At 44.9% G+C, this 23,638-nt stretch overlaps 1 protein-coding gene across 4 annotated transcripts in view; it reads right to left on the bottom strand.

Moving 5' to 3' along the window:
* Positions 1-1,406: 1,406 nt before the first annotated feature.
* LOC137372835 (protein sel-1 homolog 3-like) overlaps positions 1,407-23,638 on the bottom strand; it is a 110,686-nt gene continuing 88,454 nt past the window's right edge. For 3 of the 4 annotated variants that reach the window (XM_068037178.1, XM_068037188.1, XM_068037198.1), the window contains one exon: positions 1,407-3,745. In XM_068037178.1, coding sequence (XP_067893279.1) covers positions 3,591-3,745 — 155 coding nt within the window. In that variant the 3' untranslated portion in view covers positions 1,407-3,590. The remainder of the gene's footprint in view (positions 3,746-23,638) is intronic. The other variant, XM_068037169.1, reaches the window with a different exon arrangement.

The raw sequence follows: 23,638 nt of genomic DNA, 5'->3' as shown, positions 1-23,638 counted from the left end.
ACAAGGGGACAACATTAGCAATTCTGCAGTCCTCTGCGACCTCACCCGTGTTTAAGGATGTTTAGTTTAGTTTAGAGATACAGCACTGAAACAGGCCCTTCGGCCCACCGAGTCTGTGCCGACCATCAACCACCCATTTATACTAATCCTACACTAATCCCATATTCCTACCAAACATCCCCACCTGTCCCTATATATTTCCCTACTACCTACCTATCCTAGTGACAATTTATAATGGCCAATTAACCTATCAACCTGCAAGTCTTTGGCATGTGGGAGGAAACCGGAGCACCCGGAGGAAACCCACGCAGACACAGGGAGAACTTGCAAACTCCGCACAGGCAGTACGCAGAATCGAACCCGGGTCCCTGGAGATGTGAGGCTGTGGTGCTAACCACTGCGCCACTGTGCCGCCCCAAAGATATCTGTTAAGGCCCCAACTATTTCCTCTCTCGCTTCCCACAGTAACCTGGGATAGATCCCATCCGGACCTGGGGACTTGTCCACCTTAATGCCTTTTAGAATACCCAACACTTCCTCCCTCCTTTTGCCGACTTGACCTAGAGTAATCAAACATCTGTCCCTAACCTCAACATCCGTCATGTCCCTCTCCTCGGTGAATACCGATGCAAAGTACTCGTTTAGAATCTCACCCATTTTCTCTGACTCCACGCATAACTTTCCTCCTTTGTCCTTGAGTGGGCCAATCCTTTCTCTAGTTACCCTCTTGCTCCTTATATATGAATAAAAGGCTTTGGGATTTTCCTTAACCCTGTTTGCTAAAGATATTTCATGACCCCTTTTAGCCCTCTTAATTCCTCGTTTCAGATTGCGCCTACAATCCCGATATTCTTTCAAAGCTTCGTCTTTCTTCAGCCGCCTAGACCTTATGTATGCTTCCTTTTTCCTCTTAGCTAGTCTCACAATTTCACCTGTCATCCATGGTTCCCTAATCTTGCCATTTCTATCCCTCATTTTCACAGGAACATGTCTCTCCTGCATGCTAATCAACCTCTCTTTAAAAGCCTCCCACATATCAAATGTGGATTTACCTTCGTATTGTCATAAATTTATACTGTTTGGAATTACAGCGATAACACATTGTATTGTGTCACATCTAGAAAATAGTGCATAAACTTTACCCATGACCAGATTTTTATGTGGGTCACAAACAAGAGAAAATGTATTAATAATTATTGCAATTTCTTATTAAAACATTTGATACGAACGTCATTTCTAAAATGGCTAACAATCTTAACTTGAGGAATGTTTGAAACTAACAGTGCCAGAAAAGCAAAGCTCCTCTCCCTGTACAATAATCAGCAACAAACAAAATAAAAAATAAAACCTTGACCGTTTACCAGCAAATACATATGTAGTGTTTTCATTAATAGATTTTGCTTGGATCAATTCATGAGCTGCCCTTTAATTTGTTGTTGTACAAAATGAATGCATAAAATTTATAACAGCCAACTATCTTGAATTACAAAACCATTAGATTCCTATGAATTCAAAGTTCCAGACCTTATTTTCAGGAGTTTAAGACCAGAGTCAAAGAATCAAGATAATAATGTCGAAAACTGATCATCTCATCCTAGATAAAATGATAGCCTTGTCAAAATGATAGCTTCACTACTTACTAAATGCACTAGTGACTTCTGATGGCAGAACACTAACCCTGCACCCAAGTTTTTAATGCATGCAAAGTAATGGTGTTAAAATCACAGATACTGTTGCAGCACAAGTTGCTCCTTACTGCAACATAAACCAGATAGAGCCATGTTACACTGCTATTGCCTCACTGTTCTCTGTCCATGAAAAGTTGAATTCTGCATATACGCACGCATATGTAGAGCTTCACTTTGCAACCGCTAAAGGCCTGTCATATTTTTATTAGCAAAAAAGTAATAAAACATTTGGTTCTTTGCCACATTAAAAAGGTTAAAAAGTTCAAAAAGAGTGCTTCACACTGCTAACCGTCATACTGATGACAACCTTGAGATAGTCTCTCAGTTGATTCCAGAATTCAACCTCAGCGACTGCACTGCCACTTTGTTATACTACATAGCTTGTATCAATGTGAAGCTAAATCCATCTCACACCAAAATAACATGTGTTATATATAGCTTGTCTATAACACAACGTGTATTTTGGAAATCTTAAATAATTTCCATGGTGCCCAAAAAGTTAGTTCAGCCAATCCAACCCGCTCCATAACTAGAAAAAATCTCACATAAACAGGAAATTCACAGAAAAGTTGATTCAGGTTCAAATCCTGCATATGTCAAAATCAGGATGATTTACAATTCAATACCATTTCAATTAAACGTGGAGAATTATTTGTTAAATTTATAACAGACAGCACTATAATCAACACAATTTTAATCCTTAATGAGTGAAACCATAGTGGAAAAATTAAGTAGGAAACAATTATTTTCTTTAATGAGGAACATTGGATTTCTGACAAAAAATACCTCAAAGTATTCAAGAGCAAATAATTATCACTGCTCTTTGATTTAGATTGTATCTACCACTTACCTCACTCAGGCTAGAACTATTTAACTATCTTTTGCATTTACTGGTCTGACCACATTATTTATCTCAATTGGACAAGTAAACAAAATTAATCAATATTTACACTGGCTGATGCAGTACATTATATAAAATCTGGTTTACATTCATCAACTGCAGCCATGGACGTTTTCAGGATGAGCATCTAGAATTTGAAAAAAAAGGTACATCCAAAAACAATCAGTAATCATAGAAGACTCTATGAAGACTGTGGTAGAGGAACAAAGGGATCTAGGAGTACAGATTCACAAATCATTTAAAGTAGCAATGCAGGTTAAAAATGCATAAAAATGCAAATAAAGCACTGGGGTAAATTTCTAGAGGAATAGAATTGAAGAGCAGAGAAGTTATGTTGAACTTATAGAGAACCTTGGTTAGACCATATTTGGAATAGCGTGCGCAGTTCTGGTCTCCATATTATAAAAAGGATATAGAGACATTGGCAAAAGGTGTAAAAAAATTACAAAGACGATACCAGGACTGAGAAGTTGTAACTATCAGGAAAGAATGAACAGACTGGGGTTATTAAGGCTGAGAGGTGACCTGATCGATGTCTTCAAAATTATGAAGGGGTTTGACAGGGTAGATGTCGAGAAGGTGTTTCCACTTGTGTGGGAGTCTAAAACTTGAGGTCATAAATATAAGATAGTCACCAATAAATCCAAAAAGGAATTCAAAAGAAGCGTCTTACCCAAAGAATGGTTAGAACGTGGAACATGTTACCAGATGGAGTAGTTGAGACAAATAGCATAGATGTGTTTAAGCGGAAGCTAGATAGGTACATGAGGGAGAAAGTAATAGAAGGATATGCTGATAGGGTTAGATGAAGAGAGATGGGAGATGATTTGTGTGAAGTATAAACAGTGGCATAGACCAGTTAGGCTGAATGGCCTGTTTCTGTGCTGTAAATATTATGTAATTCTATGCAACATACAGAAATATTCCTAATGAGTAACAATATATGCGATTATATTTGAATTTCTTTTCAACATGGACAGATCAATCTGCCTTCGATGCTGTTACTCTGTAGTTTGTGCTTCATTCAGTTCCGGGTATTCTGATGCAGTTGAAGGTAATGATGTTTCTTCAAGTATTGTCTCATCTGACTGAGTATTTTGACTAGAAGAGTTCAAAGTTGGAGGATGCTCATTTATACTTGTGGTGGAGACAACTGCTAAAAATACAGGGAACAATTATAACTTGTCATATATAGATTTATGTATTTTAAAAAAATAAGTAGCAAGCATTACATATTATCAAAGAGTTTTAGAAAGCAGAAAGGAACATTTTGCTAGAGAATTGGTAGGTACACAATTGAACAGCTAAATGTCATCTTCTGGACAACCATGGCTCACTGGTGGCAGATTCCCTCTGTCAGAAGTTCAGAGTTCAGCATAGGAACAGCAGTCAGCCATTCAGCCCCCTGAGCTTATACCGCAATTCAATGAAATCATGGTTGATCTTTATTCTAACTCTTTTTTACCCGTCTTGGCACCATAACCCTCAACACCCTTGTTTAGCAAAAATCTTTCAGTCTTAGATTTAAAATTATTAATTGAGTGAGCATCTACTGCTGTTTGTGGTAGAGAGTATCGTATAAAGGTTTGAAAGGGTTAATATCTGGAACAGTGTGAGTAACACCTCCTGCTATGATGATGTAAGAGATCACATGATGGAGAGACTCAAAGAGAAGAAGAAGAAAAGCATGGTATCAGAGGAGTTAGACATGCATAAGTAAAGTTATATATAGTTCTGTAATATGTAATAAAGTAGTTATTGTTAAACTTACCGAAGATTCAGAAATATCTCCTGGCTGAACTAACCAAGAATACAATGTGGTAAACAGTGGTGGTTCTTGCCGTACAACATGCAGAATTTAAAAAAAAATTACTTTCAAGAAGGTTCGATAGTCAGATCGGAAAAAAGCGGTGCCAAAACGGCAGAACTCGCCAAGAGGCTGTGCAGAGCTCCAGAGCTACTCCGTGGATGAAGTGGAGGCACAGAGTGTCAGGAAGTCAGCTTGCAAAGGCATTCAATCTGCACCACAGAGGCATGGTGGTCTGTGAAAAAAAAATCCCTGTTCAGCGATCGCATGCTTCTAGTTGGAGAACCAGCAAAGATCTGGGATCTGGTGAGCAACCCTTAAAAAGGGTAGAAAATTATTTCTAATGGTGCATTAAGGAAAGCAGCACCGGGAAAACCGAATGCCGAGCAAGGGCGGATCTGAGATCGGTGCCATTACACGTGGCTGAGAAGCATGGGAAAACATCCAAGACTGGAAGGAAAAATTTAAAAACAGCAAGTAAACAACCTAGAAAGCTTAGAAAAGCCATGGATCTTAAATTTATGCAACCAGAGAGATTTGGACACATGGAAGGACCAAATCAAACTCAAAACTGGTCATTTTGGAGAAAAAGATTTTTGAGGTACTGAACTGCTTCAAAATTAGACAGCAAGTCTGAAGCAGAACAAGTCAACATATTACTTCATTCTATAGGGACAATACCAGATGATGTTATTACAAGACAAGGCATTAATGAAACATCAGGTAAATTTGAAGAAGTCTTAAAAGCTTTTGACAAGTGAGGAACAACAAGGTTCTAGAAAGGGCAAAATTCAACAGAAGGGTCCAGAAACCAACAAACCAGCAGACATTTTTATTAATGACCTTTACAGGCTAGTTGAAGGATGCGAATATGGAGACCTAAAAGCAGAATTAACACGAGACTGCATTGTAGTAGGTATTGCTGATGAATCCCTATCAGCTTTACTGCAGTCTAAGTAAGACCTCACCCTAGGCAACACAATACAGCTGGTGAGACAAGCAGAGGTCCATAAGCAGAACAGAGCAATCCTGAAAGGTGAAGAAAAACCTTGGTTCAGGAAACCTCCAGCAACCGTACAGTTCCTTATGTACATCAGAAAAGGCGGTACACTTGGGAGGGAAAATGCAAGGCCCACAGATGCAAACAGTGTCCTGCAAACAAAGCAGGATGCTTTCACTGCAAGAAAGTTGGCCATTTTAGGAAGATGTGCCAAAGTAAAACCTTTACTTTTACAGGTTTTAAAGGAAAAATCTTCATGCATAGAACTATTAATGAAGTTGAACAATCTCCATCAGAAGAGAAATCAGAAAACTTCCTTGATGAGATTAATGACCCTAATCGTGCATTCTGGACTGTATATATCACCAACTTTAAACTAGACAATGAAGCAAGTGTAATAGTTTTATCAGACAATGAACCATGGTTATCAATGCATTGCCTGCAACCAACAGATACTGAGATACACAGTCCAGGAGTGATTGAACTGAAAGTCTAGGGAAAGCTACAGGCAGCACTCCAGTGCAAGGGAAAGTAGATTTTGGAAACACTGTATGTTCCATGTAAGAATCAAAAATTTTCTCCTTTGAGTAGAAGAGCTTGTATAGACCTTAATCTAATCAGTAAAATGGAAGAAGTTAAGCAGCAAGAACATAGCAGTCACTTCCAAAAAGACTTTCTGAAATTATTTACTGGTCTAGGAAGACTTAAGACCGAATATAGCATTACTTTGCGAAATACAGATGCTAAACCTGTATGTCTTTTCATGCCTAGGAAGAAACCACACCCACTAATGAAGCAAGTCCAACTTCAACTAGAAGAGATGGTCAGGATGGGAGTCATTTCTCCTGTTACTAGGCCTACAGAGTGGTGTTCGGGAATGGTTCCAGTTCCTAAACCTAATAATACTCTTCGCATTGTGTAGACTTAACCCAACTTAATAAGCCTGTCGCAAGAGAAATCCATCCAATGTCCTCAGTAGATGAAAGCTTGGCCAAGTTATCCAAATGTACTATGTTCACAAAGCTGGATGCGAATAGTGGCTTTTGGCAAGTCCTCTGGTCGAGAAGTAAAGGTTAATGACAACTTCATCACTCCGTTCGGAAGATTTTGTTTTAATTATTTACCATTCGGTATAACAACTGCACCTGAAATATTCCAAAGAGCTATGTCGAACATTCTATAGGGCCTTAAAGGAGTAATATGCCATATGATGATGTCTAAGTCCATCGTGAATCCAATGAAAAACATGACCTGAGGTTTAGAGCAGTTTTGAATAGTCTACAAAGAGGCCTGACACTTAATGAGAAGTGTGAATTCTCAAAAACATCTATTTGTTTTCTAGGGCATATTGTTAGTAGCAAGGGAATAATGGAAAACCCACAAAAGATGAGAGCCATTAGTGAATTCACAATTCCTACGTCTGTCCAAGATCTTCAACGATTCCTTGGAATGGTTAATCAGTTGGCAAAATTTCTGCCCAATCTAGCACAAATTATTGAACCCTTAAGACAACTATTAAGGACAGCTCAAGTATGGTGTTGGAATGCACATCAGGAGCAAGCATTTCAAAGGATCAAGAAAATGTTGATTTTGCCAGATATCTTAGCGCATTATACCTCCCTCACTACTGACCACAATTGCAGCAGGCCCTTCATCTACAGGTATGGGACAGTCCTTTTTCAAGAACAGGCAGATGGATGTTGAAAACTGGTTCATTATGCATCTCGAGCATTGTCTGATACTGAGATGAGGTACGCCATCAAAGAGAAAGAAGTTCTCGCAGTCACATGGGTTTGCAAAAAGTTCTCAGATTATATCATCGGCTTAAAGGTTGTCATAGAGACAGACCTTTATTTGATGAAAAGGAACTCGCTAGATTGCCTCCGAGAATCCAGAGATTCCAGTTGAGGATAATGCGATTCACGGATGAAATGATGTATGTTCAGGGCAAGCTGCAATGCAGATGCATTGTTCAGAGCTACTGTTGACCATCCTACACAACAGAATGTTAATTTCATTAATGAGATTGAGTCATATTCTCAGTTCACTGCATCACAATGGCCGGCAAGCTCAAAAAAGCACAAGAAATTCATTATGCTCAGATTCAAGATGAGGAATGCAACCGTATCTGTCAATATTGCACACAAGGTTGGCCATAGCAGCATCCCAGTGGTACGGTGATGAAAATCTTCTTTGAGCACAGAAAGCACTTAACTATTATGGATGAATTGCTGGTATATGACAAGAGGCTGATGATTCGGTTCGCAGTCCGGGCAGACATCTTGGAGAAAATGCACCAGGGCCACATGGGTATAATGAAATGGAGAGCAAGGGGGCAGTCATCTGTATGGTGGCCAGGAATATCGAGAGATATAGAAGAAATGATTTCTAATTGCCAGGTATGTGCAATGCACAGAGAGGATCAGAGGGAACCCCTTATCTCGACCCAATTTCCAACCAGATCATGGGAACGTCTGGGGTTGGATCTATTCATGTTTAATGGGAAATCCTACCTGATTGTCATTGATTATTTTTCCATGTGGATCGAAGTCAAACGTTTGTACACAACGACTACTGAGACAGTCATTCGAGCTTTACTAAGATCTTTGCAACACATGGCATTCCTGACCAGATTGTATCAGATAATGGCCCACAATTTGCAAACGACTAAATCATGAACTTTGCAGAAAACTGTGAATTTATACATCTTACAAGTTCTCCTAGATATCCTCAATCTAATGGTGAAGCTGAAAGAGGAGTCAGAAATATCAAAGCACTGTTAAAGAAGAATGAAAATTTTCAAACAGTGCTCCTAAACTATAGATCTACTCCACTGCTATGTGGATTAGCACCATCAGAACTGTTGATGGGAAGGAAGCTTAGAACACAACTTCTCATCCTACCCAAAAAATTACTTCCAGGGCTAGAAATCCAGGATTATCAGAGAGTTCAAGACAGGGAGAAGTCTTATTGAAAACAACAAGCTTATTACTATAACAGGAGATATCATACCAGGAATCTACCTAAGTTGATGGAAGGAGAAAAGATATGGGTACGAGACCAAAGCAGAGAAAGAGTAATCATCCAGAGAGATGAGAATCAACAGAGATCTTATTTAGTACATGCTTCAGAAGGTCCTATAAGAAGAAATAGGAGAAGTTTTATTTTTATTCATCAAAGACGTCAATCAGTCAAACATTTGGATGAACCAGATGTTGATCCTGAAATTCAGCAAGCACTGGATACTACAAACCTCAAAATGAAGGCCATTCCTATCTCCTAAGTTGGTTCCTTCTTAAAAAATCAATTAGGTTTGTTAGGCATGTCCTACCGTTACAAATCCATTTTGGTTCAAAATTCTTTGAAATTATAGATTCCAATAAGTTCCCCATAATAGATGTTAAACTAGCAGGTCGATAATTTTCTCTCAGAAGTGTCCTTCTCTCAACTTTTTTAAATAATGGAGTTACATTTGAAATTTCCTAATCTAACAAGCAAAGTGGATAAAGGGGAACCTGAAGATGTGATATACTTGGATTTCCAAAAGCCATTTGGTAAGGCGCCACATCAAAGGTTACTACACAGAATTAGAACTCATGGTGTAGTGGGTAACGTATCAGCATGGATAGAGGATTGATTAGCTAACAGGAAGCAAATAGTAGGAATAAATGGGGCATTTTCAGGTTGGCAAGTTGTAACTAGTGGATTGCCACAGCGATCAGTGCTGGGTCCTCGACTATTTACAATCTATATCAATGATTTGGATGAAGGGACTGAATGTATGGTTGCTAAATTTGCTGATGAGACAAAGGTAGGTAGGAGAGTAAGTTGTGAAGAGGACATAAAGAGTCTGCAAAGGGATTATAGATAGATTAAGTGAATGGGCAAGAATTTGGCAAATGGAGTATAATGTGGGAAAATGTGAACTTGTCTACTTTGGTAGGAAGAATAGAAAAGCAGCATACAATTTAAATGGAGAGAGACTGCAGAAGTCTGCGGTATAGAGGGATCTGGATACATGAATCACAAAATGTTAGTGAGTAGGTACAGCAAGTGATGAGGAAGGCAAATGGAATGTTGTCATTTATTGTAAGAGAAAAGTATAAAAGTAGGGACGTTTTGCTACAGTTGAACAGGGTGTTGGTGAGACCACATCGGGAACACTGTGTACAGTTTTGATCTCATGACTTAAGAAAGGATATAATTGCATTGGAAGCAGTTCAGAGAAAGTTCACTTGACTGTTTCCTGGAAAGATGGGGTTATCTTATGAGGAAAGGTTGGACAGGTTGGGCCTGTATCCATTGGAGTTTAAAAGAATGAGAGGTGATCTCATTGAAACATATAAGATCCTGAGGCAACTTGACAGGGTGGATGCTGAATGGATGTTTCCCCTTATGGGAGAGACAGAACGAGGGAACACAGTTTAAAATTATGGGTCTCCCATTTAATACGGAGATGAGGAGGAATTATTTCTCTCAGAGGGTTGTTAGTCTGTGGAATTTTCTTACCCAGACAGCAATGGAGGCAGGGTCATTGATTATTTTTAGGGCTGAGTTAGACAGATTGTTGATTGACAAGGGAGTCAAAGGTTTACAAGTTTGCAGATGACACTAAGATTGGTGGAGTAGCAGATAGTGAAGGGGACTGTCAGAGAATACAGCAGAATATAGATAGACTGGAGAGTTGGGCAGAGAAATGGCAGATGGAGTTCAATCAGGGCAAATGCGAGGTGATGCATTTTGGAAGATCCAATTCAAGAGTGAACTATACAGTAAATGGAAAAGTCCTGGGAAAATTGACGTACAGAGAGATTTAGGTGTTCAGGTCCATTGTTCCCTGAAGGTGGCAACGCAGGTCAATAGAGTGGTCAAGAAGGCATACGGCATGCTTTCCTTCATCGGACGGGGTATTGAGTACAAGAGTTGGCAGGTCATGTTACAGTTGTATAAGACTTTGGTTCGGCCACATTTGGAATACTGCGTGCAGTTCTGGTCGCCACATTACCAAAAGGATGTGGATGCTTTGGAGAGGGTGCAGAGGAGGTTCACCAGGATGTTGCCTGGTATGGAGGGCGCCAGCTATGAAGAGAGGTTGAGTAGATTAGGATTATTTTCATTAGAAAGACGGAGGTTGAGGGGGGACCTGATTGAGGTGTACAAAATCATGAGAGGTATAGACAGGTTGGATAGCAAGAAGCTTTTTCCCCAGAGTGGGGGATTCAATTACTAGGGGTCACGAGTTCAAAGTGAAAGGGGAAAAGTTTAGGGGGGATATGCTTAGAAAGTTCTTTACGCAGAGGGTGGTGGGTGCCTGGAACGCGTTGCCAGCGGAGGTGGTAGACGCGGGCACGATGGCGTCTTTTAAGATGTATCTAGACAGATACATGAATGGGCAGGAAGCAAAGAGATACAGACCCTTAGAAAATAGGCGTCATGTTTAGATAGAGGATCTGGATCGGCGCAGGCTTGGAGGGCCGAAGGGCCTGTTCCTGTGCTGTAATTTTCTTTGTTGTTCTTTGTTATAGCGGGTAGACAGGAAAGTACAGTTGAGGCCACAATCAGATCAGCCATGATCTTATCAAATGGTGGAGCAGGTTCGAGGGCTAGAATGCTCCTGCTCCTATTTCGTATGTTCGTATCTAAAAGGACAATGTTTGAATCAAGAGTGCTCTGAAAGGTTATAGTTAAAGCATCTACAATTCACTCACCTACTGAAATGTGTCCTAGGATGCTAAGGGAAGAAATAGTGGAGGCTCTGACTATCATTTTCTAATTCTCTCTGGTTACAGGTGTGGTGCCAGAGGACTGCAGAACTGCTAGCGTTGTACCATTGTTTAAAAAGGGAGGAAGGGGTAGACTGAGTAATCAGAGGCCAGTCAGCCTTGTTGCTTGAATATTAATTGTGTTTAATTGGATGCGGGTGGTGAGCTTTAGGTGGGCATTTGATTAAGCCCCTTGCGTGGGGATAGGGACTGTTGCTGCTGCTGCTGCCTGGAGCAGTGGAGAGGCCTGAGGGGAAGGAGCTGCTGCTGCTGCCTGGGGCCTGAGGGAGAGAGTGTGGAGAGGCCTGAAGGGAAGGAGCTGCTGCTGCTGCCTTGGGCCTGAGGGAGAGAGTGTGGAGAGGCCTGAGAGGAAGGGGCTGCTGCTGCTGCCTGGGGCCTGAGGGAGAGAGTGTGGAGAGGCCTGAGGGGAAGGGGCTGCTGCTGATGGCTTCCCACATTCAGAGATGGAGAGAGAAGAGACTTCATCATGAACTAACAACACAGGCTTTACAGGAGAAAGAGAGAGACAAACAGCTACAACAAGAGGTGGTGCTTGGTGCACTTTTTCTTTGTGAAAACTGTTGCTTATAGGTAGGGAGGAAAGAAGAAGACAGAGGCCAGAAGAATTTGAGGGGCTGAGGCCGCTTTCCCCCTTCTGGACAGCCAGAACTACCTGGGTGAAGTTTTTCTTTATTTTTCATCTGTAAGACCTGGTGGAGGACTGTGCATGGCCAGTTCCAGCTGTCCCAGGTGAAGACATCTCCTTCCCTCTACCAAGAAGATCACCAAAGACTTTTAGTATATCAAGTAAGTGCACCCCTGCTGCACCCACCCATCCACCAAACCTAACCTTTGGGTGGCAAACCCGCCCTATAATCTTCCTCCTTCCCTCCCTTTCTCTCTCTGCCTCTTTCTCTCTCTTGAAAGATGGCTGACCTGACCTTTGGTCTCCTCAGCAATTACTATTATTGTAAAAACCTGGAACTGCACAGATGGGAGGAGTTCACGATCCCATCCCAATCGAGGGAAGAGGTGTCGTTCCTTTCCAGTGCCCTTCTGCGCACACGGTGCTCACAAATTTCATGGTGACTCCACCTTCACCAGTGGCAGGACCACACAGGCAAGCACCTATATGGGAGTGGCTGCCTCACCTGCAGCCTCGTCACCTTTCACTTTAATCACCATAAAAATGGGGTGAAGAGCTACATATACACCAACGTGACGATCGAGGCTTGTGTTAAAGCCATGGCTGGGGTTGTCAGCCCTTCAGCAATCATAGCCATCTCGAAAACATCCAGGAAGGCTGTTTTCTCACTGAGGACTGAGCAGATGGCGCACCTGACCCTCGAGAGGTGGCACCTTCCTGCCGGTGGACCCTCTTGAGGCCACTGTGCAGATGACTGCCATATCGAATGTCCCGCCCTTTACCCCGAATGAGCTCCTCCTCCCCAACTTTTACCAACTGGAGGAGCTGAGGTTGGGCTCACGCGGATCCTGCTCGGCTTCAGGGAGACCAGCCTCCAGCACGTCTTGTCCTTCCAATGCCAGATCTTTGTGGAGATGGCAGAGGACACAGAGGATGGTTTCACCGTTCAGCATCATGGATGTCAGATGGTGTGCGGTGCCACATCTGTAACGAGGTGGGGCACATATGGGAAAACTGCCCTCTCTCCCTGGCCGTCAAAACATCCCAGGTGGCTAAAGATGGCACCGCTGCCCCTACCTCGACTCCCGTTCCCATGCCAGTTATCCCGGGTGTGCAGCCTGCGTCATCGGCCAACGTCACCGTGGCCACTGGCAGGAAGGGATAGAAATGTCATAGAGGAAGGAAGGCGCGATGTCAAAGTGAACACACGAGCAAGAGCCCCTGATAGTGCCAGCCAGCCTGCAAGCGGTCCTGCGTGTGTCCCTGTCCCTGTGAGCGATCCCACGTATGTCCCTGTGCCAGTGACTGATCCCGCATGTGTCCCTGTCCCTGTGAGTGATCCCGCGTGTGTCCCCGTGCCTGCGAGCGGTCCCGCAGTGAATATGCGACCGTGACTGAGCCTGACACCAAGGCTGCTTTGGTGGAACCTTTACATCCCACGGCCGCGCTCAGGAAGTGAGGGAGGATATGGAACTGGAGACCTCGACAGATATGGAGGTCTCCCTCACTCTGCATCCCTCCCAGTAAAGGAGGAGGGACACTCCTCGGAAGCATAGGACACCCCAAAGAAGGGATGTCCCTCCATGGAACAGGCGTCGGTGCCCCTCGCGGATCCTGTCCCACATCACATCACCAGACGTCTTCAGCGGGAGTCATCCATCCTTCAGGAAGGTGCGACAGATCCCTCTGTCAAGCCCATATCTCCCAGGGATGAGACGAGACCCCTGTCTGAGGAAGTTGTTGAGGAGCCACCCAGTAACACCCGGGCACTTGTCACTGGGTTGGGTGCCCTGGAAGCCGTGGTGGGTGAAGTCAATGAGGTTGACCTGCCCGGCCATGCCCTGATGTCCCATAGGACCTGCTCAAACCGGAGGAGGATGTGAAAGAAAAGAACCCGCACGCTGGGTCACTGGGCGGTGGTGGGTGAGGGGAAGGCCCTCTTTGTCTTTGACTCTGGCGCCAGGGGTGCTAGGGATGGAGCTTATCCCTGTGCCCCATCAAGACCCAGTGCCTGAGCTGGAGTGGAGCCCTGAGTCGCTGCATTCCTCTGGCCCACATCCCCCTGAGGAGCCCAGGGAGAGCGTCGATCCTGGGGGGGCAGGATGGTGGTGGAGGTAGGGCCAGTTGGCATGGCTGAGCTGCCTGCTGTACCCTGAGCGGAGGTTGGGTCAGTTGCTGTTGGTGACGACCCAGAGGAGGATGGGGGCTCGGTGGGGGGCACTGGGGATGAGTTGGAGTTTATCGCCAGTGAAGCGATGGACACCCTCGTGCCCCCAACCAATTCCCCCCTCATCCCCCTTGAGGAACTCCGGGAATTCATAGCTAAAAAATTGGGTCACCTTGACAAAGTTCAGCTGGTCTTCGACTGATGGTCAGAGCTGGCGCTGCTCATCAGGTCTGTCTGTTCTGCTGCGAAAGCCGCAAGCACCAGCAACGACGTGGACCAACTTGAGCAGGGTTGGTTCAAGACATACCTCACTGGGCTGCTGAGGGAATGGAAAGTCAGGAATGACTCCACTCTGTCCCGCACGTGTGTAGGTGGTGGTTGCACTTTACTGTTGCCATGAAAACTACCATAGCCAGTCTCAACATCAACGGCAGCAGAGAGGCACACCGTAGATTTCTCAACTTCTCGCTCTATCAGGAGGGGATGTATGCGGTGTGCTTCCTGAAAAAAATGCACAGAGCTCAGGAGACAAAGCAACATTGGCTCCTAGGGTGGCAGGGAGAGGTCTACATGAGCCAGCTTGCCTCCAATTCAGGCTATCTTGCTGGCCCCACGTTTTCAGGTAGAGATCTTGGAGGTCAAGGAGCCTGTGCAAGACTGTCTACCCCATCTCACCATCCGACTGGGGGATGTGCTGCTTCCCCTGGTGAACTTGTACACTCCCCAGGATGGCATGCTTCATTGAGGAAGTGTCCACTCATCTTGGCTCCATTGATGCCGGCGAGTGCATAATCCTCTGGAGGGATTTCAACTTACCCTCAAGGAAAGGGACCGCTCCCGGAGCCTGCACCTCCTGGCAGCGATGGAAACGTTGAGGGACTTGGTTAGGTCCTATGATCTGGTGGGTATCTGGTGAAATCTCTATCCTCACACCAGCACTTTCACCTTTGTGACATCTGGAGGTGGAGGGTTCAGAATTGACTACCTTTACATTTCTCGGGTGTACATCTCCTGTATTCCAGCAGCGTCCATGCAGTTGGTGCATGCTTATACCATAGCCTGGTGTGGGCAGAACTCTGATTGCGGGTAGGGTCCGTGTACTGGCATTGTAACAAGCTGCTGCTGGAGGATGAATGGTTCTGGGATACATTCTGTCGATTCTGGGCCGACTGGAGAAGGAAGCATGGAGGCTTCCCTTCCTTGAGGCTATGGTGGGACGTGGGCGTGGCTCACACCCACATCTTCTGTCAGGAGTACGCGAGGGGGTTGACCAGGAGGTGGAGGCCAAGGTTGAGAAGTTGGAGCAGGAGGTGCTCAACCTGGAGACCCGTCTCAGTCAGGTCATCGAAGACCCAGCCCTGTGAAGGGAGCACTGAAGGACCTGCAGCTTGTTGTGTCCCGAGTCGTGTTTGAGGTTCTGGATCCAGTTCCTTCAAGACCTGGACAGTGGCTCCCACTTCTACTTGCTGGAAAAAAAGGCATGGGGTTCATAAGCAGCTCTTAGGGCTGCTGGCCAACGACAGATCTGTGATCTCGGATCCAGAGGTCACCAGTGCCTCGGCTCGAGCCTATTACAGTGCTTTGTTCTCCCCGGATCCGTCCAGGGAGGATGCTTGCAAAGTTTTGTGGGAGGACCTGCCGAAGGTCAGCCTGGAGGGCGCCGAGTGACTTGATGCTCCTCTCAGCCTGGCGTATCTGACTGGTGCTGTCAAGGGTCAAGCTCCTGGGGCTGGATGGGCTGAACATGGAGTTCCACAGGACATTCTTGGACATCCTGCAGGGTGGTGACTATGTGTGGGTCCTGGAGGGAAGTCTGGTGACCAGGAAGATGCCCCTCTCTTGGCACTGGGCCATCACTGTCTTGTTGCCCAACAGGGGTGATCTCCGCCTGCTTGAAGAACTGACATCCAGTATCTCTCCTCAGCATGGACTACAAGAACTTTGCCAGGGCCATTTCTGCTCGCCTTGGCACCATGCTGCCCACATGATTCACACTGATCAGTGCTACACGATCCTGGGCCAGATAATCAATGACAACATCTATTTGGTCCAAGACCTGATCCAACTTTCCCAGAAGGCTGGTCTGTTGGTCACCTTCCTTTCGCTGGATCAGGAGAAGGCGTTCGACAGGGTAGATCACGAATACTTGTTCGGAACCCTGCAGGCATTCATGTTCGGTACGCACTTTGTCGCCCAGATCTGACGTTCATCAGCCGCTGCAGAGTGTCCAACTAAGGATAATGGGTCCTTGATGGTGCCCCTTCACTTTGGGAGTCGAGTGCATCAGGGGTTTCCCCTATCCAGCCAGTTATATGACATCTGCATGGAGCCTGTCCCATGTCTCTGACAGAGGAGGGTGACAGGACTGGCTCTGCATGGGCAGATTGTCCTCTCAGGTTACATCAATGACATGCTCCTCATGGTCATGGATCCTGTTCACCTGCAGAGGATGCATGAGTGTCAGCAGGTCTGCTCCGTGGTGTCCTCCACCAGGATCAACTAGGGGAGATGTTCTGGACTCCTGGTTGGTCAGTGGCAGCTGGACTCCCTGCTGGAGGAGCTTGGGTCTTTTGTCTGGAGCACCCCTCAACTCCTCTAACTGGGAATCTGTCTTAGCCAGGTGAACTGGCAAGAGCTGGAGGCCTGGTTCACCACCCACCTAGGGTGCTGGACAGGACTGCTCCGAGTGCTGTCCTACAGGGGGTTGAGTGCTGGTCATAAACCAATGGTCGCCACAATGCTGTGGTACCAGTTGGTCACTTTGATCCATCCCTCCAGGTTGGTCACCAAGATACAGAAGAAACTAGCTGAATTCTTCTGGGGAGAAAGGCAGCACTGGGTCTCTGCCACGGTGCCGCATCTCCCATTTAGGGAGGGCAGTCGGGCGCTGGTGTGCCTTCGTAGCCAGGTAGCAACTTTCTGCCTTCAGCCCCTGCAGAGATATCTGGAGTCCTCCCCTGTCAGGAGTGGCAGCTATCCTCCAGGAGCTGCTGCTCAGGAATCCGCATCTCCATCAGTATGGGTTCACATGGCTGGCAGAGGAGAGGGTGCTGGCTGACAAGGTGACCAGAGTCGGGTACGTTCTAGATGGTGGAGCAGCAGACTGGATACCGCTGGAGAACTGGCATGACGTGCGTCCTTGGGTAGCATCCAGCTCGTGACCAATGCCATTGAGAATCTTAAAAATGTGGTGCTCGGCCCTGGCTACACACGAGGTGTCAAGGTGGCTCAGGCATGTGGAGTACTCCTGTCAGAGCTGACCTCGGTTCAGATGGGATTTCTCATCGGTGCCAGGTCCCAAAACCTCCCTCAGGAAACTCGGCCCCACAACGTTAGCTGTCTTGGAAATCCCTCTGTGCTATTCCACTCTGCACGGAGGGGTTTTCTGTACGGGTTGCTCTTGCACACCCTTCACTTCCTTGTCCTTGCCAGCTGTGGCACTCCATCCTGCCATCCGAAACAGTGGGGGCTCCCGGTGGGAGGCATTCTATGCAGGAGACCTCCCTTTGTCCATCAAGGATTTGGCGTGGAGGGTGTTGCACACAGCAGTCCCATGAAATAGGTTGACTCATGGACTCCCAGGCTGCCTGCAATTTCTGAGGCCTGGAGGAGTCCGTGTTTCAGGCATATGGGATACTTTTATTTATTGGCCACGGCCAAGAATATAGTAGCAGGGAGGTTATGCCAGTATTGTGTGAAAAACTAGTTAGACTGCAGTTAGAGTACTGTATAGAGTTCTGGTGACTGCATTGCAGGAAGGATATGATTGGACTAGAGTGACAAGGATCAAGTTTGGAGAATTTTAGCAGGGAGGAAAAATTAGAAAGGCTGGGCTTGCTTTCTTTGGAACAGAGGAGGCTGAGCAGAGATTGAATTTAGGTGTGTAAAATTATGAGGGCCCTAGATAGAGTGAATGGACTTATTTCTGACAGCAGAGAGGTCAACAACCAGGGGGCATAGATTTAAAGTAATTGGTAGAAGGATTAGAGGGGAGTTGAGGAATAATTTTTTTCATTGAGAAGGTGGTAGGGGTCTGGAACTCACTGCCTGAAAGGGTGGTAGAGGCAGAAACTGTATTTAAAGAACACTTGGATATGCACTTGAGGTGCCAGAACCTACAGGGCTACAGATCAAGAGCTGGAAGATGGGATGAGGCTGGATAGCTGTTTTTCGGTGGACAGGGACATGAGGGGCCAAATGGCCTCCTTCTAGGCTGTCAAACTTTCAATGTTCTCTATGTTCCTTTAAAACCCTAGCATAGAAATCATTAGGTCCTCGGGTTCTGTTGGTCTTAAGTGCCATTATTTTTTTCTAATACTGTTTTCTTGCATACGTTAACATTAGTAATTTCCAGTTCTTGATTCATTATCCGTTTCCCTGGAATGTGAGGAGGTATGATAGCATAATGGTTATGTTACTCGACTAGTAATCCAGAGGGCTGGACTAATCTAGTTTAAACTCCAACACGGCAGCTGGGGAACTTAAATTCAGTTAATTAAATAAATCTGGAATAAAAAGCTACAAAATTCTCGCAGAAACGGATCTGGTTCACTAATGTCCTTTAGGGAAGGAAATCTGCTGTCTTAACCTGGTCTGGCCTATTGTGACTCTAGATCCACTTAATTGCCCTCTGAATGGCTGAGTAAGTCACTCAGTTGTACCAAACAGGATGGACCACCCAGCACCAACATAGGCATTGTGGATAAAGGCATGTCTAGCCCAGTCGACCCTGCAAAGTCCTCCTCAGTAACATCCAGTGGCTTGTGCAAAATTTGGGAGTGCCGTCCCACAGACTGGTCAAGCAACAGCCTGCAGAATCATACCTTACAGCCAATATCTCAAACTCCTTCATCACCAACCCTGGGTATGTCCTATCTCACTGGCAGGAGACACCCACCAGAGATGGCATCACAATGGTATACCATCAGGAGGGAGTGGCCCTGTGAGTCCTCAACATTAACTCTGGACCCTCATGGCATTAAGCCAAACCACGGGCAAGGAAAAATCCTGCTGATTATAACCTACTGCCCTCCCTCAGCTGATGAATCAGTAACTCCTCCATGTTGAACACAACTTTGAAGAAGCACTGAGGACAGCATGGGCACAGAATGTAAGCTGCCAAAATCACAGAATTATAGAATTATTACAGCACTGGAGGAGGCCATTCGGCCCATTGTGTCTGCACCAGCTCTCCGAATAAGCAATTCACATAGTGCCATCCCCCACCTTCTCCCGTAATGCTGCACATTCTTCCTTTTCAGATAACAGTCTAATTTCCTTTTGAATGCTTCAATTGAACCTGCCTGCACCAGACTATCAGGCAGTGCATTCCAGACCTTAACCACTCGCAGCGTGACAAAGTTTTTCTTCATGTTGCTTTTGCTTCTTTTGCCAATTACTTTAAATCTGTGCCCTCTCGTTCTCGATCCTTTCACGAGTGGTAACAGTTTCTGTCTATCTATTCTGTCCAGACTTTTGAATACCTTTAACAAATCTCCTCAGCCTTCTGTTCTCTAAGGAAAACAGTCCCACCTTCTTCAATCTATCTGCATAACTGAAGTACCTCATCCCTGGAATAATTCTCATGAATCTTTTCTTGTGAATACAACACAGAAAGTTAGGATGCAGGTACAGCAAGAATTAGGAAGGCAAATGGCATGTTTCTGTTTATTGCAAAGAAACTGGAGTACAAGAACAAGACAGTCTTGCTACAATTGGACAGGGCATTGATGAGACCATACCTGCGCAGTTTTGGTCTCCATATCTAAGGAAGGATATACTTGCCTTGGAGGTTGTACAATGAAGGCTCACTAGATTAGTTCCTGGGATGAGGGGGTTGTCCTATGATGAGAGACTGAGTAAATTAGGCCTATATTCTCTGGAGTTTAGAAGAATGAGAGGTGATCTCATTGAAACCCACAAGATTCTTAAGAGGCTTGATAGGAGAGACACCGAGAGGCTGGTTCCCCTGGCTGGGGAATCTAGAATATGGGGCACACCCTCAGGATAAGGGGTCGATCATTTAGAGGTGAGGTGAGGAGAAATTTCTTTATTCAGAGAGGTGTGAATCTTTGGAATTCTCTATCCCAGAGGGTTGTGAATCCTCCATCATTGAATATATTCAAGGTTGAGATAAACAGGTTTTTGCTTTCTCAGGGAATCAAGGGATATGGGGAGTGGGTGGGAAAGTGAAGTTGAGGCAGAAGATCAGCCATGATCATATTGAATAGCAGAGCAGGCTCAAGGGGTGTGTGCTCTACTCCTGATCCTATTTCTTCTGTTCTTATGGTGGGTTTCAATGTCCATCATTAGAGTGGCTTTTAGCGGCACTACTGACTGTGTTGCCCAAATCCTGCAGGATATAGCTGTCAGACTGACCCTGTGGCAGGTGGTAAAAGCCAACATGAGAGCAAAATCTACTTCACCTTGTTGCACCAATCTACCTGTCGCAGTTGCATCTGTCCATGACAGTACGGGTAGGAATGAGCACAGCACAGTCCTTGTCTTCACACTGAGGACACCCTCCATTGTGCTGTGTGGCACTGTGATAAATAGATAGAGTCAGAACAGATCTAACAGCTCAAAACTGGTCATCTATGAGGTGCCATGGGCCATCACCAATCGCAGAACTTTATTCCACCATAATCTGTAACCTCATGTAACCTGACATATCCTCACTCTACCATTACCATCAGGCCAGGAAACTAACCCTGGTAGAAAGAGGAGTGTAGAAGAGCATGCCAGGAGCAGCACCAGGTGTACCTAAAAATGAGGTAGCAACCTGGTGAAGTGACAAGACAACATACAAGCTAAACAGTAGAAGCACCATGGTATAGACAGATCAAAGTGATCCAACAACTAAGGGATCAGATCAAAGCACTGCAGTCCTGCCAATCGTGAATGGTGGAGAAGGCCCAATGAACATCCCATCCTCAATGATGGCAGAGCATTTTTTATTCTTTAATAGAATGTGGACTTCGCTGCAGGCCAGCATTTGTAGCCTATCCCTAATTGCCTTTGACAACTGAGTGGCTTGATAGGTCATTTCAGAGGACAGTTAAGAGTTAACCACATTGCTGTGGGTCTGAAGACGCATGTAGGCCAGACCAGGTAAGGATGGCAGACTTCCTTCCCTAAAGGACATTAATGAACTAGATGGATTTTTACGAGAATCGATGATAGTTTCATGGCACCATTACTGAGAACTAGCTTTCAATTTGAGATTTTTATTAATTAATTGAATTTAAATTCCACCAGCTGCTGTCATAAGGTCAGAAGTGGGGATATTCGCTGATTGCACAGTATTCAGTTCCATTTGCAACTCCTCGGATAATGAAGCAGTCCATGCCTGCATGCAGCAAGACCTGGACAACGTTCAAGCTTGGGTTGATAAGTGGCAAGTAACATTTGTGCCACACAAGTGCTGAATAATGATCACCTCCAACAAGAGAGATAGAGTCTAACCACCTTCCCTTGAAATTCAATGGTATTACCATTACTGAATCCCCCACCATCAACATCCTGGGGGTCACTACTGACCAGAAAGTGAACTAGACCAGCCATATAAATACTGTGCCTACAAGAGCAGGTCAGAGGCTGTGTATTCTGAAGTGAAGCAGCCTACTTGATTGGCACCCCATCTACCACTTTAAACATTCACTCCCTCCACCACTGGTGCACAATGGCAGCAGTGTGTACCATCTAGAAGATATACGGCAGCAACTCACCAAGGCTCCTTAGACAGCACCTTCCAAACCCATAACCTCTACCACCAAGAAGGACAAGGGCAGCAGGCACATGGGAACATCACCACCTGCAAGTTCCCCTTAAAGTCACACACCACCTTAGAAATATATTGCCATTCCTTCATCAACGTTGGGTCAAATTGCTGGAACACCCTCACTAACAGCATTGTGGGTATCTCTACACCACACAGACCACAGTGGTCCAAGAAGGCAGCTCTTCACCACTTTCTCAAAGGCAATTAGGAATTGGCAATAGATGCTAGAGACACCCACACTCCGTGAATGAACAAAAAAAATTCTCTTCCTCCACGTGAAGGTTGACGCTAAATAATTATTCAACAAGTCTGCAATTCTTTATTTTCATTTGCAATATTACTCACATCTGTTTTTAAAGGGCCCATATGACCCTTGAGTGCCCTTTTCCTTCTAATATAATTGTAAAAACTTTCTGTGTTGATCTTGATATCCCCTGAAATCTTCTTTTGTATTCCCTTTTTGGAGCTCTTCCTATCTATACTATTCTTAACAATTGTAAGCTCTTTCCTTTAATTTTATATTAGCTCTCACCTCTTTTTTCAACCATGGCTGTTTTATTTACTAAGTAGATCTCTTGCCCCTCAGGGGTATATAGTGGTCCTGTATTAAGCTAAATTCTGTTTTGACCATCTCCCACTGTTCATCTGTTGTTTTACCTGATAACAGTTTTGACCAATTTGTTGTTGTCTATCTCTCTCTAATTAACATTAGCCGTAACAAAATCTAAAACCTTAAATCTGTTACATTTCTCCTTTTCAAGTCTAACATAGAATTCAATGTATTATGATCACTGTTAAATAAAATGTTCCCTTATTGTTAGATTATTAACTGAATCTGGTTCATTAATAAGACCCCACTCAAGTCCTACTCCAGGCACTTGAGCACAAAATCTTAGTTGACATTCTAACGCAGTCCTGAAGGAGTGCTGCACTGTCAGAGGTGCTATCTTTTGGATGAGACGTTAAACCGAGGCCCCATTTGTCCTCTCAGGTGGGCATAAAAGATCCCATGGCACTTACTTTTCAAAGAACATTAAGGGAGTTCTCCCCAGCATCCTGACCAATATTTATCCCTCAACCAACATCATTAAAACCGGCATCTCTAATTCTCATACTAGTTATTGGGGAACCATTTAGTAGGATGTTGGTAGACTGTGTAGGAAGTTTACTGAAAACAAAAGCGGGACACCAATATATACTCACTATCATGGATATGGCTATTCGGTTCCCAGAGGTCATTCCCTTGAGAACAATTTCTCCTAAGGTAGTGGCAGAGAAGTTAACCCAGTTCTTCACTAGATATGGATTACCGATTGAGATTCAGACCAATCAAGGTTCCAATTTGATGTCTAAAATTTTTCAGGAAGTTCTGGGTAATTAGATTAGATTAGAGATACAGCACTGAAACAGGCCCTTCGGCCCACCGAGTCTGTGCCGAACATCAACCACCCATTTATACTAATCCTACACTAATCCCATATTCCTACCAAACATCCCCACCTGTCCCTATATTTCCCTACCACCTATCTATACTAGTGACAATTTATAATGGCCAATTTACCAATCAACCTGCAAGTCTTTTGGCTTGTGGGAGGAAACCGGAGCACCCGGAGAAAACCCACGCAGACACAGGGAGAACTTGCAAACTCCACACAGGCAGTGCCCGGAATCGAACCCGGGTCCCTGGAGCTGTGAGGCTGCGGTGCTAACCACTGCGCCACTGTGCCGCCGTAATCTGGGTACAACACAGTTAAAGTCTTCAGCATACCACCCACAGACACAAGGAGTTTTAGTAAGGTACCATCAGACCCTCAAAACGATGATCAAGGCATACTGTCATGAATATCCCCATGATTGGGATAAAGGGCTATACTTTATTTTATTTGC

The sequence above is a fragment of the Heterodontus francisci genome, chromosome 1 (assembly GCF_036365525.1).
Source record: "Heterodontus francisci isolate sHetFra1 chromosome 1, sHetFra1.hap1, whole genome shotgun sequence".
NCBI lineage: Eukaryota > Metazoa > Chordata > Chondrichthyes > Heterodontiformes > Heterodontidae > Heterodontus > Heterodontus francisci.
Note: the sequence above shows the minus strand (reverse complement) of the source record. Positions and strands in the feature narration are given on the sequence as shown.